A 24,806-nucleotide genomic window follows, 5' to 3' on the forward strand; every position below is an offset into this window, starting at 1 on the left:
TTTTGTTGTGAAAGATTGTTTCTTTAATCAAAGCAGAACCAAATTTAGAACCATTTATTCAAGTAAACATCGAGTTCCAGTTTTCCTCAATAAATTAAAAATACTCAGTTACCTAAGAAATAAAAAAAGTAATGCACACCTGCCTAGCATGTTGTATTTGGTGCATGTATTTCTGTATTGAAGGACAGGTAATTTCTAGAACAAGAAAGAAAATTAAAAAAAAAAAAAGCATCATTCTTTAAGTCACCGTTCAAAAACCATGGGAAGTATAACTCAAGCCATTCAGATGGTTTTGGATGTTAACATTAATGTAATCACTATTATTTTCCATAAGCACAAATGAAGTCAAGCCAATAAAAAATGAAAAAGATTATCATAGTACATCATGCATCTCACACTGAACACCCAAATAACATTGGTTACAGCTTTGTTATACATCCTACAGTTAGCACCATTTTTATATTTGAACACTGAAAACAAAATCAGGACCTTAAAAAACTAAAATTAAGAATATATGAAAACAACAATATGCATCAAGGGTGGTACTAGACAGCTTCCAAATGTATTTACATTGACTGTCAGACGCCTGCTGTGTAGCGCTAGAGAACAGCTGAAACCACGCGATTTGCTCTCTATCCATGCTCACAAAGCACAGAGGAGGTCATCAGCCCATACAGAAAAAGTACAAACAATAAATATGCCCTGTCTTAAACAGGGCCCCAAATATGATAATAAAAGCCATTGTTCTGCAACTTTATTACACTATTAGCCCTAAAATCATTTAGCAGAAAGAGCCCTCAGATGACTGACATGGTATTTACAATCCTTAAAAGTACCCAAAGGAAAAGCAGCCCTTTTTAAAAAAACCAATGTGACGCGTATGAATTTACATCCAACAATCACTATCCACATTCTGTCCAGTCATTCAATACACTCCAGGGTCTGAAGCTTCTCTCTTCCTACTAAATCAAAATATAGATTAAAAAAATGAGCTTAAATTATTAAAAACAAAATTAAAAAGCAGCAAGGTTTTCTCTACATTTAGGAATATAAAAACTAGTCTATCCCAGTCTTAGTGGAGAAAAGTGCACAATTTAATTGGTTAGGTCTTTCCTTTTTTTCCTTCCTTTCTGTTTTTTTCTTAATTATTGATTCACTATATAATCAAGAGCAGTTCAAACTATTTGTCTGTTCAAAGTACCCAACAAAGCTCTGAGTCTTCATGCCACTTCAAGTTACAGAGAAAGCAATGCAGTTTTCAGGACACTGGGCCTTCTTTCCGTGGCACCACCATGTGCGATTCCCACAAGTTCACACTTCTCAAAGTGCTGTTAATCCAAAATTGCAGCGACAGTATATCATGCCAGCTGAGTCCAGCCATGTATCTGAGATAGGGTCGTATTTCTGTACTGTGTTCAAATAGGAAGATCCTGAGTGACCACCGACTACATAAAGGTTGTTATCAATTACTGCAGCACCAACTCCTAAGACAGGTGGGAAGAAAAGAACACACAGGTGAATTATGAAGCAGATTATGTCTCACTTAGAATAATTTATACTTCAATGCATTTTCAAAATTCATTTCAACAATCACTATAATTATACAAACATTATAGAAATATAGGCTTACTAGAGAAAACAAAAACAAAACAAAAACCTCAACAAAGCAGTCAGTTGCCTTCACCTCGGCTCTTCAATTCTACTCTCCCTCCCTACTACAGGAAAGTACTTTCAAAATATGCTTTTAGTTTTGACACACAGTAATTAGACTTGCTCACAGGTTACAGTGTGACATGTCAATACATGCATAGAAAGTACAATGATCAGATCAAGATGACTGGCATTCTTTTCTTTCTTTTTTATTTATTTTATTTTATTTTTTTGGAAGACAGGGTTTCTCTGTGTAACAGCTCTGGCTGTCCTGGAACTTGCTTTGTGGAGCAGGCTGGCCTTGAACTCAGGGAGATCTGCCAGCCTCTACCTCCTGAATGCTGACATTAAAGGTGTATGCTGGCATGCATTCTTAAAATACTAGGAAGAAAGCAATATATTTCTAATGTATATTTGCATGTCTTTCTATAAATTTGATCAGGTTTTCAAATACATTGTGCTATATAACTTATGTCTTAAAAATCCTCTCTTAGATATTACCACCTATAGTTCTAAAAATAGTAAGTCTACCCACATTTAAAACATTCTCACTGTTTTTATGGCTTTCTCTATTGAGTGTGCCGGAGAAACTATACTAAACACTTAAATGGTTCGTTGTATTTTAATTTCCCTTGAGTTCTTATGATTCTGGAGTTTTTTTCAATCGTAAAAATAAGAAAGCTCGCCAGGCAGTAGTGGCACATGCCTTTAATCCCAGCACTCGGGAGGCAGAGCCAGGCTGATCTCTGTGAGTTTGAGGCCCTCAGAGTGAGATGCAGGAAAGGCGCTAAGCTACACAGAGAAGCCCTGTCTCAAAAAAAAAACAAAAAACAAAAAACAAAAACAAAACAACAACAACAACAAACTGCCCTTTAAACAATGTCATTTGAGTTTGGGCTCAAAAATAACAATTTCCCCTATACCTAAGGATGTATTTTTTTCTTCTCTAGAAAACGTAAAATCGGATCCTTTTTTTGAATGAACTATCCTACTTGCAGAGGAAAGACTATTTGATAGTGAACACAAAGACAATGGGTGACTAGAAAACAAACAGAAGAGCTGAGAGAAGGGGACAGGAGAGACGGCAGAGTAAATAAATAAATAAACCTTAAGTAAACCCACAGTACTTCTCGGCGTTCTCAACAGTCTGACGAAATCATTAGGTATGTGGCTGTGGAGAGAGGTGAATGATATGGTAAAGCAAGGGAGGGAAACAGAAAGCCACAGACAGAGACCAGGTGGACTACAGAGACAGAATGGTAGATTTGTAAAAGAAAACCCTCCCACAGAGCACTAAGCAAACAGCACAGAGAGAGGAGAATCCTCCAGTGAGAGGTGGAAGGACTTGGAGGGCTCCACATGTGCCCAAGGTGACTAAAAAAAGGAAGTTTATAATGCCATTTCTAGCTTGGCATGGAGGTGCACGCCTTTGATCCTAGCCCTCTGGAGGCAGGGCAGTGGCTCTCCCTGACTTCAAGGCCAGCTGTACTTCAGAGCAAGTTACAGGGCAGCAGCCAGAGTTACATGGTGAGAACCTGTCCCAAAAGAAGAAAAAGAAAAAAGCGTTTTTGTATTGTGTCCTGTGCAGCACACAGATGCCAGAGAGGCCCCTGTAGTTTCCAGCTTGCTCACTGGTACTATAGGTGACTCTGGCTTAGCAGAGGTCTCACACTCCGACTTGGGCAGGGGAAGCAGAACATCTTGCATTTCTACATCTCTAAACAACAAAGGCCTCACCGTCCCCCACTGCCAAAGTGACCAAGAACTCATTGTAACTTGGACTGAGATTCGTGGGAAGAGATCTACTCGACTGTAGGAGGAAGCCACACCTGAGAGGCAAGCTGAGGGTGAACACTCAGCTAAGCAGCAGTAAGATGAGAGAAAAGTTGTATGGGTACAAGACAGGTGGCTAGAGTCAAGAATTGCAAAGCCCTGGCACACAAGATCAACCACAGCCTGTGATTTGGCTACTGCTACCAGAGATGGAATTGGCTTGACTGATTTGTATATTCTCAGAGGACCACAAAAAGTTGTGGAAATCTCCCATGCTGAAGCCACACAGGCAGAGTGCCTCTGGGAGGAGGCCTCATCCATGCAGGGTGTGTCCCCAGACTCATCTGGTGGAGCAGTTCAGAGGGTAGAGCCAGCACTTCCACATTAACAGGCTCACACACCTGCTGTGGGATGTTCTGTATGTCAAGTGTGTTGCTGATTGGTCAAAAATAAAACACTGATTGGCCAGTGGCCAGGCAGGAAGTATAGGCGGGACAAGGAGGAGAATAAAGCTGGGAAGTGGAAGGCTGAGAGAGAGACACTGCCAGCCGCCACGATGACAAACAGCATGTGAAGATGCCGGTAAGCCACGAGCCACGTGGCAAGGTATAGATTAATGGAAATGGATTAATTTAAGCTGTAAGAACAGTTAGCAAGAAGCCTGCCATGGCCATACAGTTTGTAACCAATATAAGTCTCTGTGTTTACTTGGTTGGGTCTGAGTGGCTGTGGGACTAGCAGGTGAGAGAGATTTGTCCTGACTGTGGGCCAGGCAGGAAAACTCTAGCTACACACACCAGATAAACTCTGCCAGGACTCAAATGGCAAACAGCCCTTTGGAGTCTAAACCGTAGGGACTTTAGAGGAGAAAACTGACTTGCACACCAAATCTAGAAAACAACAAAAGGGGGTGTGTGTTGTATGTGTGATGTGTTGTGTGTATGTGTTGTGCATGTGTATGTATGTGAAGTGTACGTATGCATATGTCTGGGTGTATGTATATGTGCGATATATGTGGTGTGTGTGGTATGTGTTATGTATGGTCTGTGGTGGTGTATGTGGTGTACATATATATATGTAGTGTATGTAGTGTATGTGGTGTGTGTGGTATGTGTGTGGTATGGTGTATGTGGTATACGTATGGTGCGTATGGTTTGTGTGTGGTATGTATAGTGTATGAGGTGTGTGGTATATATGTGTGTTTATGTGTGGTGTATGTGGTGTATATATGTGTGCTGTATGTGGTGTGCAGTATATGTGTGGTGTATGGTGTATGTGGTGTGTGGTATATATGTGTGTGTGGTGTATGTATGTGTGCTGTATGTAGCGTGTGTGGTATATGTGTGGTGTACGGCATATGTGGTGTATGTATGTGGTTTGTATGTGGTATGTATGGTGTATGTGGTGTGTGGTGTATATATATATGTGGTGTGCAGTGTGTGAGTGCTTCTCTGAAAAAAGAGGTACTAATAGCTTCCCTCTTTCCCTCCCTCTCTTTCTTCTCTGTGTCTCTCCCCTCTCTCTTTTCTGGACTGCTATCTCTATTTACTTTGCACTCTCTATTATTTTTTCTGTGTACATGTGCTGTATGCATATGTATAGATGAGACCAGATATCCATAGCAAAAAACAAAAACAAACAAACCCCAAAAAACGCCACCAGTAGTGACCAAACTCTAGATGCTTAGGCCCCATAAACATCATGAATAATGAAGACAACATGTCTATAAATTAGCACCCCTAATTGTAATGTTCCCTGGAAAAAGAGACTTAATTGATGCACAAGACAATGATTTCAAAACAGAAATGATAAATATGTTTAAGGAACCCAAAGAAGATAGAAAGAGAAGAAAATCATAGTGAAGGCATAGAAAATATCTTCAGTACAAAAAAATCACAGAAGAAAATTTCCAACTTATGAAAGAAATGCCTATCCAGATAAAAGAGATCTATGGAACACTGAGTAGACAAGATCAGAAAATCAATTCTCCATGACACATTATAGATGACACTAAAAGGAACACTTCAATTTGACGACAGGATAAGCACACTCAAGAGGTCACAGGGAACAAATAACACCAGGACATGAAGTCCAAAGACAGCGGAGAAAACACCACATAACTACTGAATGACAGGAATTAATATACACCTGTTAATAATAACTCTAAATATTAATGGTCTCGATTCCCAAATAAAAATATATTGTTTGGCAAAAACAAAAAACCACATGTAGGTCAATGGGACAGAATAGAGGACCTAGAAATCAATCCTCACAGCTATAGCCACCTTGACAACGGAGCCAAAAACATAAATTGGAAAACAGACAGCCTCTTTAACAGTGGTGCTGGGACAATCAGAAATCTGCATGTAGAAGACTAACACTAGCTGCCAGTCTCTCACCCTGTACGCAAATCCATTTAAAATAGATCAAAAGCCTTAATGTATGATGTGAAATTTTGAAGCTGCAAGAAGAAAAATAAATAGAAAATGGCTCAAGTCAGAGAGGCATTAGATAATAACTCTCTGAATAGGACTGTAACAGTTCAACAAACAGTAAATGAAAAATAGGATTGGATAGCAAAGGGAACTACTACCAGAGTGAAATAGCAGCCTACAAGCGGAAGACAATCTAGGCTAGATATTTATCTAATAAGGAACTAATATTCAGAATACATAAATGACTCAAATTAAATAAAAATCCAAATACTTCAATTAATAAATGAGCAAACAAACTCAACAGAGAACTCTGAAAAGTACAAATCAGAAACACATGAACAACTGTTCAACTGTCCTTAGCTATAAAGTAATGCAGACCAGAAGTGTCATGAGATTCCACCTCACCCCAGTGAGAATGGCTAATCAAGCAAACAACACATGCTAGAGAGAACACATGGAAAAAGAACTGATAGACCATTGGTGAAAGTATAAATCATTTGTCTATGACTGAAATCTGTATGGAATTCCCCACAATACTAAAAACAGAACTACTATAGCATCCAGCTATCCCACTTCTTGGAACACACCCAAAGGAAAGAAAGTCAGCATGTAGTAAAGATACCTGTAAACTTGAGCTTATTGTGGGGGGCAGATGGAGTCAGGAGAAATGGCGGGAAGATTACAGGTCCGTATGAGGCACAGCAGCATGAAATTAAAAGTGACTCTCCCTCAAAACAAGGTAGCAGAGAACCAACTCCTGTAAGATTTTTCTCTGACCTCCATATACATGTACCACACTGTGTCTGTCTCTTTATGTATTTCTCTCTCTCTCTCACACACACACATAGACACATATACACAATTACACAAGATTTTTTCTGATAAAATAATATCCTTACTGTTAAGGTACAAGATACTAGTATTATAAGAATATCACACCATAAAGCACAGTCCTGTATTTTGAGTTTAATGAGTTAACAGCTCAAGATGTAGTTCAATTTTAGGATATTTACATGCACAAGCCTAGGTTTCAATCCCCAGTACCACGAAACGAACAAACAAAAGAATGAATAAATAAATAAATATTACCTGTCCTGGGCTCTTTCATTGGTCTGCACACTGTCCACTGATTTTGATGCGGGTCATATCTTTCAATGCTTGACAGATGTGAGACACCATTGTGCCCACCTACCACAAAAATAAAACCTAGCATAACTCCGACGCCAAAGTGAATCCTTTTATCGGCCATGGACGCAACCATCTCCCAGGAATCCTTACTTGGGTCATAGCGCTCCACACTGCAAGTATTTACATGAGGAAGAATTAATTCATAGGTCACTGTCACTCTTTCTGCCAAACCAAAACTCAAACCCACCACAGTTTTAAAAACTAAGTTAAAAAAAAAAACAGACATAAAAATAATAGTAATTTGTCCCAAGTGTTTAGGTATCTGTAGATAAGATTTCAGGTATGAAAGTTTACTTTGTGAACAGGATATAACAATAGCTGCATGTTATTCTTTCCTACAGTTAGATAGGATATCCACAAGGAATTGGTTGCAGGACAATTCCATGGATGCTCCCATCCCTCATACAAAATGGTATAGTATATATAAGCACAAAACTTTTTCATTAGATTGTTTACAATGAGTGAAACACCACTCCAAGAGATAAAATTCCTTAGAACATCCATTTTTAACAAAGGTTTAGAACTATGAGTCACAGTACATACAATCAGTATCTTGCAGACCTTACTTTTTCTTACCTGTATTTCTCCTTTATTTCCAGAATATACTACAGAAACAGAAGTCTCTCATCCTCACTCTAGTACTGTGATGACATGTCTACCGTGACTATAGAACCCCAAAAGGAATATGAAATAAGGCTTGAGTTTTAAAAGCTGCTGCTTTATAGAAAATATTATCCATACATAACTATGGGTGTGAATATACCACAAAAAGGAGAGAAGCACTTGAGAAATGGCGCTTTCCTCCATCAGGGGGTCCAAAGGCTGAACTCAGTTTGCCAGGCTGGTGCAGCAAGTGCATTTACCCACTGAGCAATCTTACTGGCCCGAGATTTTAATTGTATGATGTTTTACACTGCACTGGAATACATGAATTGTACTTCTACTTTATTCTATTAAGCAATGTAAGAAAAAAACATGCACACACATAAGATACATACAAAATTATTGCATCATATAAAATTTTAAATCTGTCTAATTTGTTTTAGGTTTTCTGAGCTCTAAAATGTAGTTCACTAGTTGGACATAAACTTTAATAGGAGAGATATGAATCTCAGTGATAAAATACAATTACATTTAGGACAGTCTAAATTTCCAAATGCCTATCAATATTATTTAAGCATATTAAAAGTCCATTTATACACACAAATTATTTAAAATTCAAAAATGACTGTACATTGTGCTTCTGCAAAAACCTACAAACACAAGCAACTCGATTATTATGTTAAATACCTGTTCATGTGAGCAGGGCCATACCCTCCAATGGCGTAAATCATTCCATCCAGAACAGCTGCAGCAAAACAACTTCTTGTGGTTGTCATTGGGGCCACAGGTTGCCATTGTCTTATTTTGGGAATATATTTCTCTACAGATTGCAAGTAAGACTGTCCATCATATCCACCTAAAGCATAAAGTTCTCCAGCAAGGACTACTACTCCAAGGGTACTTCTGCTCTCGTTCATTCTCTCTAGAGAAGTCCAGGTATTTGTATCAGGGTCCCAACACTCCACTGAATTTTCATGTTTTCTCACGGTGACACCAGGACGCACGCTAGTTTCAATACCACCTATAACATAGACTTTTTGGTCTAAAACACATATCCCAAATTCATAGCGAGGAATATTTAGGGGCGCCAGACCAATCCAAGAGTCATTCTGGGGAAAGTACATCTCCACACTAATGAATAAGCAGAAAAATAATAGATTAAAAAACTCAAATGGCCCATCAACAAGAATGTATACTTGCATTAGTAATCAAGGTTATGCAAATCAAAACCACAATAAATCATGACATACCTTCCAGACTGCTGAAAGTGCAGGCAGAAAATAACTGGTAAGAGTGTTATGCCAACATGGACACACTGTGGCTAAGGGTGTAAACTGGTACAAACTACTCTGGAAAACCATTTTATCTAACAAGTTTGAAAATACATACCTTCACTTAGAATTTCATACTTAACGTGTCTCCTCGATTGAGTATCTCCTATAGTCAATTTCATAATAGGCAACATATCCAGAAGTGCTCAATGGAGCTCAAGACCATAATTCATCAAAAAGAAAATGCTAAATAAGGTATAGTATACATCTGTCCCATGACTAAGAAACCACCAGAGACCAATTTCCTTTGGCTCCACAGGCTGAGCATACTGGGGTAGGTAGGATTCAGGCCCACAAGGCCTAAGGAAGCCTTAACTCGATGTACGGTTTTATGGATTCGGTCTGCTCAACCCCACATACTGTGAGGTCTTTTTTTTTTTTTTTTTTAAAGATTTATTTATTTATTAGGTATACAGCATGTATGACTGCAGGCCAGAAGAGGGCACCAGATCTCATTACAGATGGTTGTGAGCCACCATGTGGTTGCTGGGAATTGAACTCAGGACCTCTGGAAGAGCAGTCAGTGCTCTTAACCTCTGAGCCATCTCTCCAGCCCCAGTATGTGGGAGGGTCTTAATGCCTCTAGTTCTCCCATCTCCTTGATGTTCAGCACTTAAGTGGCAGGCTCCCAGAAGCTGTTCCATCTCTACCATAGATTTCTGCCTAGGCCTTCCATTGTTTCTATGTCTTCTTAGGAATCTAAGTAGACAAGCCACAGCAAGTGTGTTCTGAATCTCTGGTGGGTCAAGCTGCAGTTGGAGTAGTCAGAGTGCTATGCTGAATGCTGTGCCCAGAGTCCTGAGATGGCTTTGTTTGCAGGTCCGTGGAGGGGGCCCTGGGCCTATGCCTAAAACTACTCCACCCTCCTAGAGCTATGGCTCTGTGGTTAAAAAGAGGATCCACAAAGACTATCAAAATGCTGTCAGTCTCTCTTCCTTTCCTGATGGTAGTTTCTGGCTTCCTTATATCCACGCTGGTCTCTTTAGTCTGTGGAATTCACATGGTCACAGCTTTGGTTTGCTCTTAAGCAAACCTTTACAACTCTTGACATGCGAAGGCTGTGAAGGTCTCAACTTTCCCATTCTAATTCTATCTTTAGGTCATTTCTTTCCTCTCATATCTTAAGTATATTTACTTAAAAAATAGTCACACAGAAAAACCGCTGCTTAGACATTCTTTCGCCAGGTAACCTAGTTTGTCACTCATGTGCTGTATTATGTAAAATGAGGGATGTGTTCTTTGCAATTGTATAACAAGAGTGGCGTTTCCTCCAAGTTCCAAGTCCATGTTCTTCCTATCTGTCTAAGGCTACATCACAACAGCCTTTTACCAACTATACTTCTCCCAATATGCTGGCCATGTACTGTCACAGGTAATGTCTAGAAGATTCAGACTGTTTCCTCTTCTTGAATTTAGAACTGTCTTTAATGTTCTGCTCATGAAAACCTAGAAAAATCCGCCAAATCTGAGCAACATGTATCCCTTACCCAGTTTCCGAACTGCTTCCACACTTCCAAGTGTTTGTTACAGCAACAGGCCCGTCTCCTTGTACCGAGTTTCCTGTCAGTTTGTTTTCTGCCGTAACAGAAATTATTGACTGGGGATATTATAAACAACGGAGGATGATTTGGCTCATGGTATGTAACGCAGGCCCGAGATCAAGGGTCTGTCTCAGACAAGGGCATTTTTACTACATAATAATGGAGAAGAAGCTATTGGCAACACACAAAGAGGGATCAAAGGAGCCACACTCCTCTCTTTTAGAACAAATCCACTTCCATGATAATGGTCTTAATTCAGGCACACCCAGGATCCAACCACTTTTGGAAGGTTTCACCTTTTGGGGAATGTTGCATGGAGGATTTAGTTTCAACATATAAACTTTGGGAACACATTCAAACCATAACAGAGTACATGTACTAAAATAAGCTGGTATGAAAGGAGTTGGTCAGAAACCAGAGTACCAGCAAACAAGATTTAGATATACCGAGGTAACTGGTGATGACGAAAGCTAGCAGCTGAAGTAGGAGCAGTACTGTGAGACCAAGCCCTTTGCCTGCGCATTTTGGGCCAATTCAAGAGAATTGGTGGTGGCGCACGCCTTTAATCCCAGCACTCAGGAGTCAGAGCCAGGCGGATCTCTGTGAGTTCGAGGTCAGCCTGGGCTACCAAGTGAGTTCCAGGAAAGGCGCAAAGCTACACAGAGAAACCCTGCCTCGAAAAGCAAAAAAAAAAAAAAAAATCAAGAGAGTTAACATCAGAGACGAACTGAACAGGACTGCTAAATACCCAGCGGGTGATACAAAATAAAATATACGGTTGGTGTAAGGAAAAACAAACAAACAAACAAACAAACAAACCTCACAGTGGAAATGAAACCAGAAGTTCTAAAGGGGGATTATCTAGAATTCATGGATTTCTGCTGACCTAAATCATGTTTGGTAACTCATATAAGCAGATATGGCATAAAGGTATTTATCGTAATGATTTTTTTGGGTTGTTGTTCTTTTGTTTTTAGTTAGAAGCAGTATCTTACTGTGTAGACTTGGTTGGCTTAGAACTCCTTAGGTAAAGCAGAATGACCAAGCTCATGACTATCCTCCTGCCCCTGTCTCCCAAATCCTGGGATTACAGGAGTGTGGTACTATACTCATCCCCCAAAAAAGTCTTCTAAGGACAAATGGTGATCAGTTATATTGATACTTTCATGGAGTGAGTATAGATTGTGTTGCTACTTATCCACTAAAGATTTAAATTTTTCACAGTTACTTAAGTAATCTCAGTACACTGTCATCCTTATGACTCCCCGTGTCTAAGGAGCAGCTTGGTTCTTTTAGAAATTTCCTAAGCTACCTATCCAACCCACACTTGCTTCTCTAGCAGACCTTACAGGATCTCCTCAGACCCTTTCTCTCATCTCTCTGTTCTACCTGTATTTCTCCAACTCTTCAAATCCCTCTTTTCCACTACTGTCCTACTATTTCAAGACCTTGATCTACCAGTGACTATCCCTTGTCCCATATCTTCAGCCTGCTCCCTCTTCATTTTGACATCTTCTTTCAAACATACTCAGATGTTTCTGTTCAAGAACAAAATATAACACAATCAAAAATCAAAATCATGAAGTGACCTTTATGAAAGGAGGGACAAAGAACCTCAAGCTATGTTGTCAGTGTCAAGGTGACTTGTATACAGAACTAAATCAAGGGCTGGCAAGCTACATAGCCATGGGCTAAAATTCAGTCCATCTACTTTTACAAATAAAGTTTTATTAGAACCCATCCATGCCTAATCATTTATATACTGTCTACAGTAGCTCTCATCCCACAACAGTGGAATTAAAGTAGATGTAACAAAGACAAGAGGGCCTACCAGTCTGAAATAATCTCCTATTTGCTCTTCACAGAAGCAGACTGACAATCCCTGCTGTAAAATATTAGGAAAATAAAAAGAACTCTTTATAATCGTAAAAAACACAATGAAAAAAAATTCACACCCAAGTTATTATTTATGGTAGTTTCTTATTTTCTCATTTCACTGATGTTCTCCTAATTAACTATTTTCATTCAAAGCTCCTCATGTCCTCAGTCTGCCCTCATCACAGGTTCCTAGCTCTCTTCTTTAGCACACTGTCAGGAAGAAGAGGAGGAGGAGAGGGTGATGAGCAAGAAAAGGGAAGAGGGGAGGAAGAGGAGGAGAAAGAAGTAGAAACAATGAAACATTAGAAAAATTAGTATATAACCAGGATAGAGGAATGTACACACTTGGGGTGAGGAAAAGACTAATAATTGAGTATAACAGAGAATGTATGGAAATATGATTAAAATACCCTCATAAATATTTTAGGAAATGAAAAGGAGAGAAAGAACACCAAAACAGCAAATAAAAGGAAAACAAAATTATTTTTTAAATACAGAAAATTAGCACATTTAAAAAGCACACTATCTGTTAGTATTACTCCTTTAAAAACCCCATTTATTTACCTGTCCAAACAGGCAAAGAGTCCAGATTTTCCTCCTACCGCACACAACACTTTGGGAGCACAGCGAGGTCGCGTCATCAAGACTGTCTGATGAGAGAGTCTATGTTCAGGCATGAAGTGGTACTTTAGGGCTTCATTCAACAGATGTTTACACGTGCGATCATCACGGATAAGGTGATTTGCTTCATAGAGCCTAGTGAGGAACTTAACACTCAGCAATGGTAACCGCACGCTGTTCAGCAGCTGTGCTAAGTATTTCTGGCGTTCTTGCACATCATACTTGATCCAGGACTCTAATGCATAAAAAACTGTCTCTTCAGTAGCGACATTCAAGCAGTCATTGGAGACAATCTCATCCAAATCAGCATACGTAAGCTCAAAAAACTCTTCTGTCTGGCAAACAGATTCAAAATTCTGGCATATGTATTTAGTAGCCGCCAAATAAAGGTCATGACAGCCATATGTCTCTGCAAAACGGGAAATTCCAATACAGTTCCCAGGGTCAAGTTGGCTCTCAAGAAATGCACAGCATTCTTTCAGGACAAGTTTTATCTGCAGTAGGTTTGCTGCTGGCAGGAGAGACTCCACTGTGTCCTGAGAAATGAAGACTGTCCCAGTATAGGCATACTCCACAATGGCCTGCAGTGCAGCTTCATCAATGCTCTGAAACTCAACCTCATTGTTCTCCTTCTCAGAAAGGTTTCCAGTGAACATAGCTTTGAAGTACGGGCTGATGCTGGCAAGTACCACTTTATGAGCATGGATTTTAACATCACCTACTCGAAGAATGATGTCACAGAGTTCGTGATGCTGACGAAGGAGATTCAAGCCCTGCAGAAGTTGTTCTGAGTGTAAGTGGGTTAAGTTAGCAAGCATGTAGGTCGGGGATGTGTGGTCCATCTACAGAAAATAAAAGATACAGACAGTTATTTCAAAATAGCCATGCCAATGTGAGTCTGTTCCAAAGAGCACATGTCAAACTTGTTTATTCGCCACTTTATTCGCTAGGTTTTAAACAGTGAACATTAAAACAGAGGCTTTTAGAGATGGAAGGACTTTACCTATCATTTAATGCAACTCCTTTGTTATAGGCAGTAGAGAACCAACATGTTGTATGATAACCCTCAAATAAGGACTTTTACATGCAAACTGTTTCATTGAGTATTTTCATTAAAGACTCAGCTATCACTACAATACAATACAAATATATGGAGAAAAAGTTGCTTACAGTCAAATTAGTTTTGAAACAATAGCTATTTGCTATTTGCTCAATAATAACATCAACAATACTAATTGACAGTGACTTTGTAAAGCATAAAGTTCCATATAAGGATATATAGCACATATAGTTCTAGATAGCACATAAGGTTCACTTTATTAAAATGTCTCTTCCTATGACCTCCATGCTCACTAATTTATATTCTTTCCCACAATAGCCTTTCACTCCAATACAGCTCATGTAATTATTAATGTTACAGCTCTCTATAAAATGTATTATCTCAGAGCTGGAGAGATGGCTCAGAGGTTAAGAGCACTGGCTGTTCTTCCAGAAGTCCTGAGTCCAATTCATAGCAACCACATGGTGGCTCACAGCCATCTATAATGAGATCTGGTGCCCTCTTCTGGCATACAGGCATACTTGGAGGCAGAATGTTGTATACTTAATAAATAAATAAATAAATAAATAAATAAATAAATAAATAAATAAATCTTTTTTAAAAAATGTACTATCTCCCAAATATTTTCTTAGTAAGTGCTAAGTACTGTCTATAACCTTTCCTTTTTCATCCCCCTTTCCTCAATACAAATTTTCAAAAGTCTAGGTTAATATTAACTTTCTCTAAAAGTCTATTCCTTTACATGCAATTAACTTAACTATGTATGTGTAGATTTGTAAACCCCCCCCCACACACACACACACAAATTGCCATTTGTCTGACTTAACACGAAGGATCATATTCAGGCTGAACAGTGAACAATGAAAATGGAAGACAGAAAGGTTAAAAAGGAAGAGCTAGATACTTTATAAGAACATATTTCTCCCAGACTAAACAAGATAGTAACACAGACCTACAAATGAGCTTCTGAACTAATACCAGAGATACAGGCCTGGGCACTAATTTCAAAAGCAAGACTAAATTTTATAAACAGTCTGAGAAGGGAAGATTCATCTTAACTCCAGATAACACTCTAACATTAGTAATGATGTGATTTATGATCACCTTAAAGGGATTAAGTCTAGTCTAAATGAGCTAACAATAGTAAGGCACATCAGAGACTTTGTTTCTTCTCACAATGAGCTTAGAGTTTTCTATCAAAAGGTGTATTTTTATGTTTAGAGACTAGTAAAGAACTTTATAATGTCTCTCAAGATTTTTAAAAACAAATCTAAAATTATAATTTAGTCCAGGTAGGTAAATAAGCAAATGTGCAGTGCATACTTCTAAAAGAATGGGGACTGGAGGATGACCCTAGTGGTCTACTGTAGAATCAACATGGGGACTGGAGGATGATCCTAGTGGTCTACTGTAGAATCAAGATGGGGACTGGAGGATGATCCTAGTGGTCTACTGTAGAATCAAGATGGGGATTGGAGGATGATTCTAGTGGTCTACTGTAGAATCAAGACGGGGACTGGAGGATGATCCCAGTGGTCTACTGTAGAATAAAAATGGGAACTGGAGGGTGATCCTAGTGGTGTACTGTAGAATAAATCAGACTGGAGGATGATCCTAGTGGTCTACTGTAGAATCAAGATGACCGTACTCTGGCTCTGCCCTTTCCCTTTGTGGGTTTTTTGTTTGTTTGTTTGTTTTTGTTTTTGTTTTTCGAGACAGGGTTTCTCTGTGTAGCTTTGTGCCTTTCCTAGAACTCACTCTATAGCCCAGGCTGGCCTCAAACTCACAGAGATCTGCCTAGCTCTGCCTCCCGAGTGCTGGGATTAAAGGCGTGCACAACCACCTCCCCCTCCCCCAAGCTCTGCCCTTTCCCTTTGTAGTGATCATGACGTGACCATGAAGGGCAGCAAAAACACTGGACAACAAGTTAAGGATACCAAAAGACCTGACACTTAACATAATTTTAATAGGGATAAAATATAAGCATTCCAAAACATTGGCACAAGCATAAAGGAGAGAAATAACTAATCTGAGGGATATTTTAAGGGTTTAGGGATTTTAATTTCAGTACCACTTTAATACCCTAGTCTAATGTGGGTTTAAGCTTTATTAATAGAACTGTAATGCACAGAATGTCAGAGAGGAGACTTTCCCTTAGTTCTGGAAATGTCAGTTCGCATCAGTTGCACAGATTTTAGGCATCATCCTAGAGGGAATTGAAACAAACCATAATACCCAGTGAAGAGAAGAATTCAGATCATGTCAAATGAGCAATAGAACTGCGAGTACTGAGTCTAGAGAAAAAGAAAACTCAGGGTTATGTGGCAGGCAGGCCAAGGGGTAAATGCTGCTCAATTATAGTAAGTGTTGATTTGAGGAGTAGATGAATTTACACATATGAAATGCTTACAATAGTGACCATCAGTAAGGTCTTAACAATTTTGTCAACTTTGTATTCATGAATTTTTTAGTTGTTTACCTGAGTGGCATTTAGCTTTCTATGTTGTACTAACTCTTAATATTAGGTAAGAAATTCATTCTGGAGTCTATGGTACATGTGGTATAAAGTATAACACAATATAACTTGTAAAGAACACATGTACACACAATACATAAGCACACACATGATACATATTACACAGATCTAGACAGGCACAACAATATAATTTTAAGAGACTTAGCTCTAGAATCAGACTGCTGTGGCTATGATATTGTCTAAATTGTTTAATGACCTGTAAAGGTCATCTTGAAGTCTCAGTTTTCTCATGTGCACAGCATAACAAAACAGGATTAAAAAGAGGGCAACGTCTTCCTGTTGCTGGCATGTAAGTACCCAATAGTTATTAGATGTTACTTGTTATCTGTATCAATATTAGCCTTAAGAAGACTTGAGTTTTACCACTTAAAAAGTGACTCTCTTCTGTTTACCAAAAAAGGAAGGAAGCTTGCTTACTATCAACTGAACAAAGAGAACTAAGGCAAGGCCAATGCCTGACTAATTCTATCAGTAAAGATACAGTGAGCCACTTTACGGTTTGGATAATGAATTAGATTTAGATAGTTGACTTCTGAAGACAGCAGAAAAGTAGCAGGAGAAAGACAGCGCTACAGTAAACTGCCTAGATCCTCGACCCACACAGAGAAAAGAACAGTGCCAGGCAAAAGAGCCTGGCTGCCTGACTTCCTATTAGTTCTTAAGGATCCCGGCCTATACTATGTGACGCCAAGCAGTTTTATATTCTGAGGCTCCATTCTAAAAGGGTGTGTGGTAACATCATCATAACTAGGAACGTGGGAGAAATTATCTCGTGACACACTTAGAAGACAGATGGAAAGGTTAGTGAGTGAAGCCCCACATAAGCTCCTAAAAGCCCTCTTCTTCTCCAGTGTTCCTGGTTGATGCAGGGTCAGTAAGGTGGTATGGCAAATCTGCTTCCACACACTTTTATCCTTAGAGTACCTCATCTCATTTTAACCATGTGTGAACTATTCATTTCAAACAGTTCATTTCACAGCAGGTTAAAAATAAAAACTATCAAAAACTAAAAATAGATTGAAGAAAGGTCTTTGGTAGAGAACACTTGTGCACACTCTTTCCACCATATTGGCCAGCAGGTGAAATCACTTTGCTATTCAGGCCTCATGGCTGAGTTTGAATTGATCTCCCAAACTCACAGTTCTCTGACCTCTATCCACGTGAGTGACACATTTGTTCTCTCTTTCACACATACAAACAATAAATAAAACTAAAAAGTTTTAAATTAACAACAATTATTGGGACTTAAATTTACATAAATAAATCTTATTTTTAATGCTCAATTAAATAATTATAAATAAAACTTTAAAAGGGAAAGGTAAAAAAATAGGAATTTAAAGTTAATGACATCAGGTTTACCATATCCCATTATTAAAAATTCTAATTTGACCTCTTTCCTTTCTGAAGAAATACGTCTTGAAAATTTACAGAAGCTATTCAAATATAGGGCTTAAAATATGGTCTTTGCACCAAACTATCAGTATCACTTGGGAACCAGCTGGAAAGGAACACTCCTGTGCCCCATCATGGACAGAGACAGTGAGGAAACACAGAGGGGAGGGGAGGCTAGACAGCCTGCTTTCAGCTCTCCCGGTGATTCTCACGCTTGCAAACACTGAGAATCAGGTCAACTATTTCTAGCCGAAAGACTGTAAATTTTACTTGTAACTGATTCAATATTCGTAACTTTTATTATATTTGGTTCTCAGCTATTTATCCATAAATGACTAAAAGTAACTCCAAGAAAAAATAATTTCAGATCTTCAAACCCCATGCTATCAAATAATTTTATTATGTTTCATTTATCTCAATAACACCCTTATGGAGAAGGAAGGGCAAGTACCACTGAAAACAGGAAAGAACAGTGAACAATATGAACCAGAACCAGGCAAATCTGAGCTAATTCCACATTTGGCTACCTAACAGCTCTATGACCTTTGGCATATGTTAATTTAATATATCAATACATAAAATAAGTGATATCAAAGCTGATACTGGTGGTTCACATCTGCAATCCAAGCACTTAGGTGGCTGAGGTAAGAGGATTTATGATGAGTTCCAGACCAGCCTAGGATACAGGGCAAGATCCTGTCTTAAACAAATCTAAAAAGTAAGCCTACAAAAAACAAATGATAAATTTACACATATGTAAATGCCCAGAACACATAAACATTGTATCAGGGCACTAAAACAAACCAAAGAGGAATCCAGATAGTAACAACTCCCTTCTGTCGATATATATTAGTAGATTTGATATAATGAATTGCTTCTATATGCTAGCCATATTTTTTGCTTTAACCTTTGTTAAAGCAAATAAGAGTACTAAGTATCTGTGAACTGAATTAGTCAATATTGAACAAACAGTACCAATGTTAAAGTTTCAACAAGGCAACAGTGTAACACCAATCTTAAAGGGTCTTATTAATAAAAACAAACCTGGAGCCAGGTACTGGGGTGAACGCTGGAAGATCAGAGAAACAGAACAAGCCACAGCCTCACCTTGCCAGTTCCTCAGCTGATCCTGTTTCCTCAGATTGGAAGCCTCTGACTCCTTTCCCAAATGGATCTCAGCTGAACTGCTGCTAAAAGCTTAACCAGGCTCTAGTTCCTGGTTTTCAGGCCTTATATACCTTTGTTTCCTGCCATCACTTCCTAGGATTAAAGGCATGTGTCACCACGCCTGGCTGTTTCCAGTGTGACTTTGAACTCACAGAGATCCAGATGGATTTCTGCCGTGTGTGCCACCATTTTCTGGCCTCTATATCTAGTGGCTGTTCTGTTCTCTGACCCCAGATAAGTTTATTAGGGTGCACAATATACTGGGGAACACAGTATCATCACACAACAGCATTGTAGTTCATTTTTAATGATTCTCATGCTGTGCCAATACCCTTAATATGTTAAAAGAAGACTTCACAATTTTGGAGTCTAAAACCAAGATAATAAAGATCAGGCTGAGAGTTTAGTACTTATCTACTTAATTGACATCTAAGCTACAAAGAAGTGGTGCTGAAATCAGCTGGGAGGCAATTAACTGCCATATAAATATAGATCACAGCCACAGCAAGTAAACAGAGAAGAAACGAGAGTTGCTTTAAAAAAAAAAAACACACATATATGTATGTATGTATATATATATGTATATATATATAAAATGTGATTTAACAAATCAGATTTTTATCATAACTGTTCTATCATTAAATTCTTTTCCCATTGTTCAGTTTTCCTTACAGTAAAATTCAACCAAATATATATTTACCAGTATATATCTATAGAATAAACGGCAATATTGCATTTTCTCTGAAAATTATTTTCATTATATCTAGAGAAACAAAAGTAAAATTAACTGTGTGTTACTAACATAAATCCTTATGTTTTGGGTTTGGAAACATGCAGCAGAAAACAAGGGCTATATAGGGAGACCCTGTCTCAAAACAACAAAAGCTCATAATTCCTTAACCTTATTAAAGCTCTGACATAATTAACTAATAAGATTCAGAACAGAAACAGAAAAAATAGATAAAAATATATAATCAAAAAATACATAAAAATATAAAGATTAATTATGGAAAAAAATCAAATTTTATCCTACAGTTTTAGCACCCTTTTCACCAAAGTTCAAAAAGCTCTAAGCAAACAGCTAAACTAACTAATTTGAGTTTTACTTTTTTCTTCTGATCCTTAAAATATATCTAATACAAATGAAGAATATAGAACCTCTAACTGTTGTTATGAAGATTAGATGAGCTAATATTTACTAAGTAGTTAGCACAGTATTCAGCACACAGCACACAATAAATGGACTACAATTATTGGTTAATAACCTTTTACTTCCATTGTACTTATTAATGACAACTTCTTAAATTACACATATTTTTATACTTTACAGAATTTATTTTCATTTCCAGTATTTCAGGGATGCCTATAAAATTTGGGTAAGAACACACAAAGGACAAAGTGATGATTTGTTGTTGAATAGAATATTTGTTTAACTATGTAAAGATGTGTTGCATTTGTTTGCATTGCAGCATAATTGTTCAACTAAGTAAAATGTGTTGGATTTGCTTATGCTGCATTTGTTTAACTATGTAAAGATGTGTTGCATTTGTTTTACCTTGTCTGCTTAAGGCACCTGATTGGTTTAAAAAAAGCTGGTCAATAGCTAGGCAGCAGATGGACAGGTGGGGCTGGCGGGTAAAGAGAATAAGCAGGAGGAGGAATCTAGGCTAGAGAGAGAATGAGAAAGAGAGGGAGCTGCCAGACAGACACACACAGAGGAAGTGGGAAAGAAGGACATACAGAATGAAAAAAAGGTAAAAAGCCCTGAAGCAAAACATAGATGAAGAGAAACAGATTAAATGAAGTTATAAGAGCTAGTGGGACAATCCTAAGCTAAGGCTGAGCATTCATAATTAATATTAAGTCTCCATGTCATGATTTTTGGGGCTGGCGGACCAAGAAAGTCTGCTACAGTGATTCATCCAACAAATTCATTATCTCTGACTCTGGAAATAAAACATTTATCTTCTAGAGCAACTGTGTTTACTCTTTTTAAGTACAGCTCAAAGAATGAAGGTAGGTAGCACATACCTTTCTGGAATCTGCTACCTTAGTTTAAATTATTTTGAAATTTTGCTTTACTTAGATTTGCAATTTTCAGTATAGTCCTAACTACTTCCTTTCAATTTTCTGAAGTTTACTTTTAAATACAACAAAAAGTGTATTAATATTCTATATTCTTATTAAAACCCTGTTCTTTAGCACAAGCCTTTATTCCCAGCACTTGGGAGACAGAGGCAGGCAGATCTCTGAGTTTAATGCCAGCTTGGTCTACAAAAGGAGTTCCTGGATAGCCAAGGGATACACAGAGAAATCCTGTCTCGAAAATCCAAAAGGAAAAAAATACCCTGTTCTTTATCGAACTCTATTATTACATATGAATGCTTTTCTAGTAAATACAGAAAGGACTCCCAGGCTTCAAAAATAAGACTAAAAGAAACTTAAGTACTTTTAATAGATAAATAAAATATATATCAAACAAAAAGATTTATATTCTATAAGATGATCATAAAAGATAATAAGATATTTGACAGTGAAGTCTCATTTCCTAAATCTCCACAATCAAACTAATGTATTTTCCAAATCTTCAAGGAGACAAAACATAATAGACATAAACGAATTACCATCTGTAATACACATTGAGCTACAGGGACCTGAGACAAAGAAGGACTCATCTTGCTTTGCTCAAAGGAAAAGAACAGAGCAACTGCTTGATTTATGGACCCAGGCCCCTCGAGTAGTGTTCTTTATAGAGGGAAAGGATCATTCTTAAATTTCTGCCATAACTAATAATGAAATATCATTCAAGACTTTCTAAGTTCCTTTTCTTTCATACTGATTACCACACAACCTTAGTCTGGTTAGTAACTTGGCTTCCTAAGTTCTTAGATACATGAAGAGTATGCTGGAGTTTTCAATCTGAAAATTCTGATCACCAGGAAGAGTTACCTTCTATTCCAACATAAACTGGCATTCTAATGTGTACATTCTAATGCACACATCAGTTTCCTGTTTCTTTTTGTGTGGATTGGGTTCCTCAAGTCTGAGCACATATGAATAGAAGAATACATTTAAGCATTTTAGGTTGGAAATGGGAATCTAGCAAGTCCCAAGCCCCCACCCCAGCCCGTGGTTTTTGTTTTGTTTTGTTTTGTTTTTTTCCGTAGTACTATGAATGTAATCCAGAACCTTGTATATGCTAGGCGAGTGCTCTACCAAGCCCCAGCCACCTGGCAGGCACTCTTTCTCACTGACAGGTGTTCCAACCATCTCTTGATTTTCATTCCTATCCTTATTCTGCCTCTAAAAATAGAAAAGGGGTGGGGACAGCAGTGCTTCTGTTGCTGTTTTTCTACTAAAATAAACCATTTGCTAAACCAAACTTAGGTAGATCCACTCACACATCCAAAGGATCACTGAAAGCCACGGCTGTAGCTCAGAGGCAGAGCATTTCCCTAGCATAAGCAGAGCCCTGGGTTCGATGTCCAGCACAGTGAAAGAAAATAAAACAACAGCAGCAAACGAACACAAAACAAAAGCTGATGAGGGAACTACCTAGGCTTTAAACCAACACACAGGCGACATGGTCATACAGCCTCGTTGCTGTATGACTATATGACTACTCGTTTTCAAAAAAAAAAAAAAAGAACAGAAAAAAATCTATGATATTTAAATTGTGCCATAATAAAAAATTAATAGATAAAATTTCAACTTGCATCACCAGGAGTATCAATTTATTGTTATAAAGCACTTTGGCACATGTGACTTAATTATTCCAAGATTTCAAAAAGTAATATAGTGGGGTATGGTGGCTCACACCTTTAATCTCAGCACTTGGGAGGCAGAGGCAGGTGGATCTCTGAGTTTGAGGCCAGCCTGATCTACAGAGCTAGTTCCAGGACAGCCAGGACTACACAGGGAAACCCTGTCTCAAAGAAGGAAAAAAAAAAAAAAAAGGATTTCAAGGGATATCCCATTTGGTACTGCTTTGGGCAGAAACACTTGCATTTGAACATAAACTCAGAACTTCAAATTATAACTCAGTCTTCAGTCTTTTCTCACTAGGTCACTGAAAAGTAATTTTTTTTTTTTTTGTTTTACGCGACCTGTTTTCTCTGTGTAACAGCTTTGGCTGTCCTGGAACTCGATTAGTAGTAGACCAGGCTGGCCTTAAACTCGTCTGCCTCTGCCTCCCGAGTGCTAGGATTAAAGGCGTGTGCCACCTCTGCCCAGATGTATTATTTCTTTAAAAAGTCTGCCCCCCCCCCAAAAAAATTCTGTCTTTAAACCTGGATTGGCAGTGCACACTTGTAATCCCAACATTCAAGACAGGAGAATCAAGAGTACAAGGCCATGCCAGGTTACACAGAGAAACCCTGTCTTGAAAAAGAAAAAAGAGAGAGTTAGTTCAAGGCCAACTTGGGCTACAAATAGCAATTATTTGTTTCAAATACAGAAACAAAAGTTGCTCTTTCATACCCAAAGCATTTGACCTTACAGGAGATACTCTTAATTCTACTTATAGTTTCATTTACAAAGAGGAAAACACCCATCAGCCATCAAATTCTCAGTTAGCTTAAAATAATGTCTATCAACCTTAAATCCTCTGGGTAGAATTCTCTTAGGATGGTGATGCCAAGAACTTGCACCACCACTGAAATTGTCTAGCGATCTCCGTCTCCAGGAGACTGAAAGACTGCAGAGACGCTGGAGGATCCTACTGGGAGATTGGAGAAGTGCAGGTGGGGCGAAAGGGCTGAGTCCCACAGAGCAGCTACGTTAGAAAGATTTTAAGCACTTCGTCTAATGCAAAGCGGTTAGCTACACACGGGGAAGTACAGATTCTGCACATCTTTAAAAAAAATTTAGTGATGCGGACAATGAAGTGACAGAAACCTTTAACACTCCACAGCCAGCATTCGAGGAGAGGGAAAGGAAGCATGGAAGAGGAAGGCGGGACAAGGAAGGTCCCCAAAGACTAGGAATAATAATAATTTTAAAAAAGAAGAGGAGGAGGAAGAGGAAGAGAAGGAGGAGGAAGGAAGAAAAAAGGATAAAAGATAAAAGGACTCAGTCTGTAAGACTGATTTTGGTTGGGTTCTCCTGTACTGATGAGCAGTCAGCTGGAAGAAAGAATCTCACTCAGGATGGTAGAGAAGTAGAACGTTTACAATGGCAAGCAGCCCTGCAGAACATGTCGCCTGTGTGCCTGCTCCGGTACAGACATTTACCTCTTACTCTGGCTCATGTGCAATCGGGCAACACTCGGCCAAAGCTTGCACCATTGGATAATAGCAGAACGGAAAATACCTGAGTCCCAGGAATAACACCTGCACCGACAGGAGGAGGAGGAGGAGCCACGGAAAACTGGAACCCGGACAAGTACCTCACTTGCGCTGCTCAAACCTCAACTCTTAACGGGTGGGGCGGGAAACTTCCGCCCCGAGCAGGGACGCGTCATTTCCGTTTAAGGTCTTGACCCCGCCTCACCACTCCGGCTACGTTCCAGCAGTCCGACTTCCTCTTCCAGGAGTCTTCTGCCTGGGCCTTAACTCCCTACGGGGACTACATGACCCAGCATGCATCTCGGGACGTTAATTTCCGGGTCAAGAGGTCCGGGCTGGGTGCATC

General features: G+C 38.7%; 1 protein-coding gene across 5 annotated transcripts; it reads right to left on the reverse strand.

Moving 5' to 3' along the window:
* Positions 1-24,671, reverse strand: Klhl28 (kelch like family member 28). 5 transcript variants are annotated; one of them, XM_059279516.1, is made up of 5 exons: positions 24,486-24,671; positions 12,964-13,862; positions 8,337-8,780; positions 6,948-7,156; positions 1-1,484 (listed from the first exon to the last, which is right to left on the reverse strand). In XM_059279516.1, the coding sequence occupies exons 2-5, from the start codon at positions 13,860-13,862 to the stop codon at positions 1,321-1,323; spliced, it is 1,716 nt and encodes a 571-aa protein (XP_059135499.1). In that variant the 5' UTR covers positions 24,486-24,671; the 3' UTR covers positions 1-1,320. The 5 variants fall into 5 exon arrangements, with proteins under 5 accessions (XP_059135499.1, XP_059135498.1, XP_059135497.1 ...); XM_059279515.1 differs by lacking the exon at positions 24,486-24,671 and adding an exon at positions 22,027-22,108; XM_059279514.1 differs by lacking the exon at positions 24,486-24,671 and adding an exon at positions 21,830-22,020.
* Positions 24,672-24,806: the final 135 nt, after the last annotated feature.

This window comes from Peromyscus eremicus, chromosome 14 (genome assembly GCF_949786415.1).
Source record: "Peromyscus eremicus chromosome 14, PerEre_H2_v1, whole genome shotgun sequence".
Lineage (NCBI taxonomy): Eukaryota > Metazoa > Chordata > Mammalia > Rodentia > Cricetidae > Peromyscus > Peromyscus eremicus.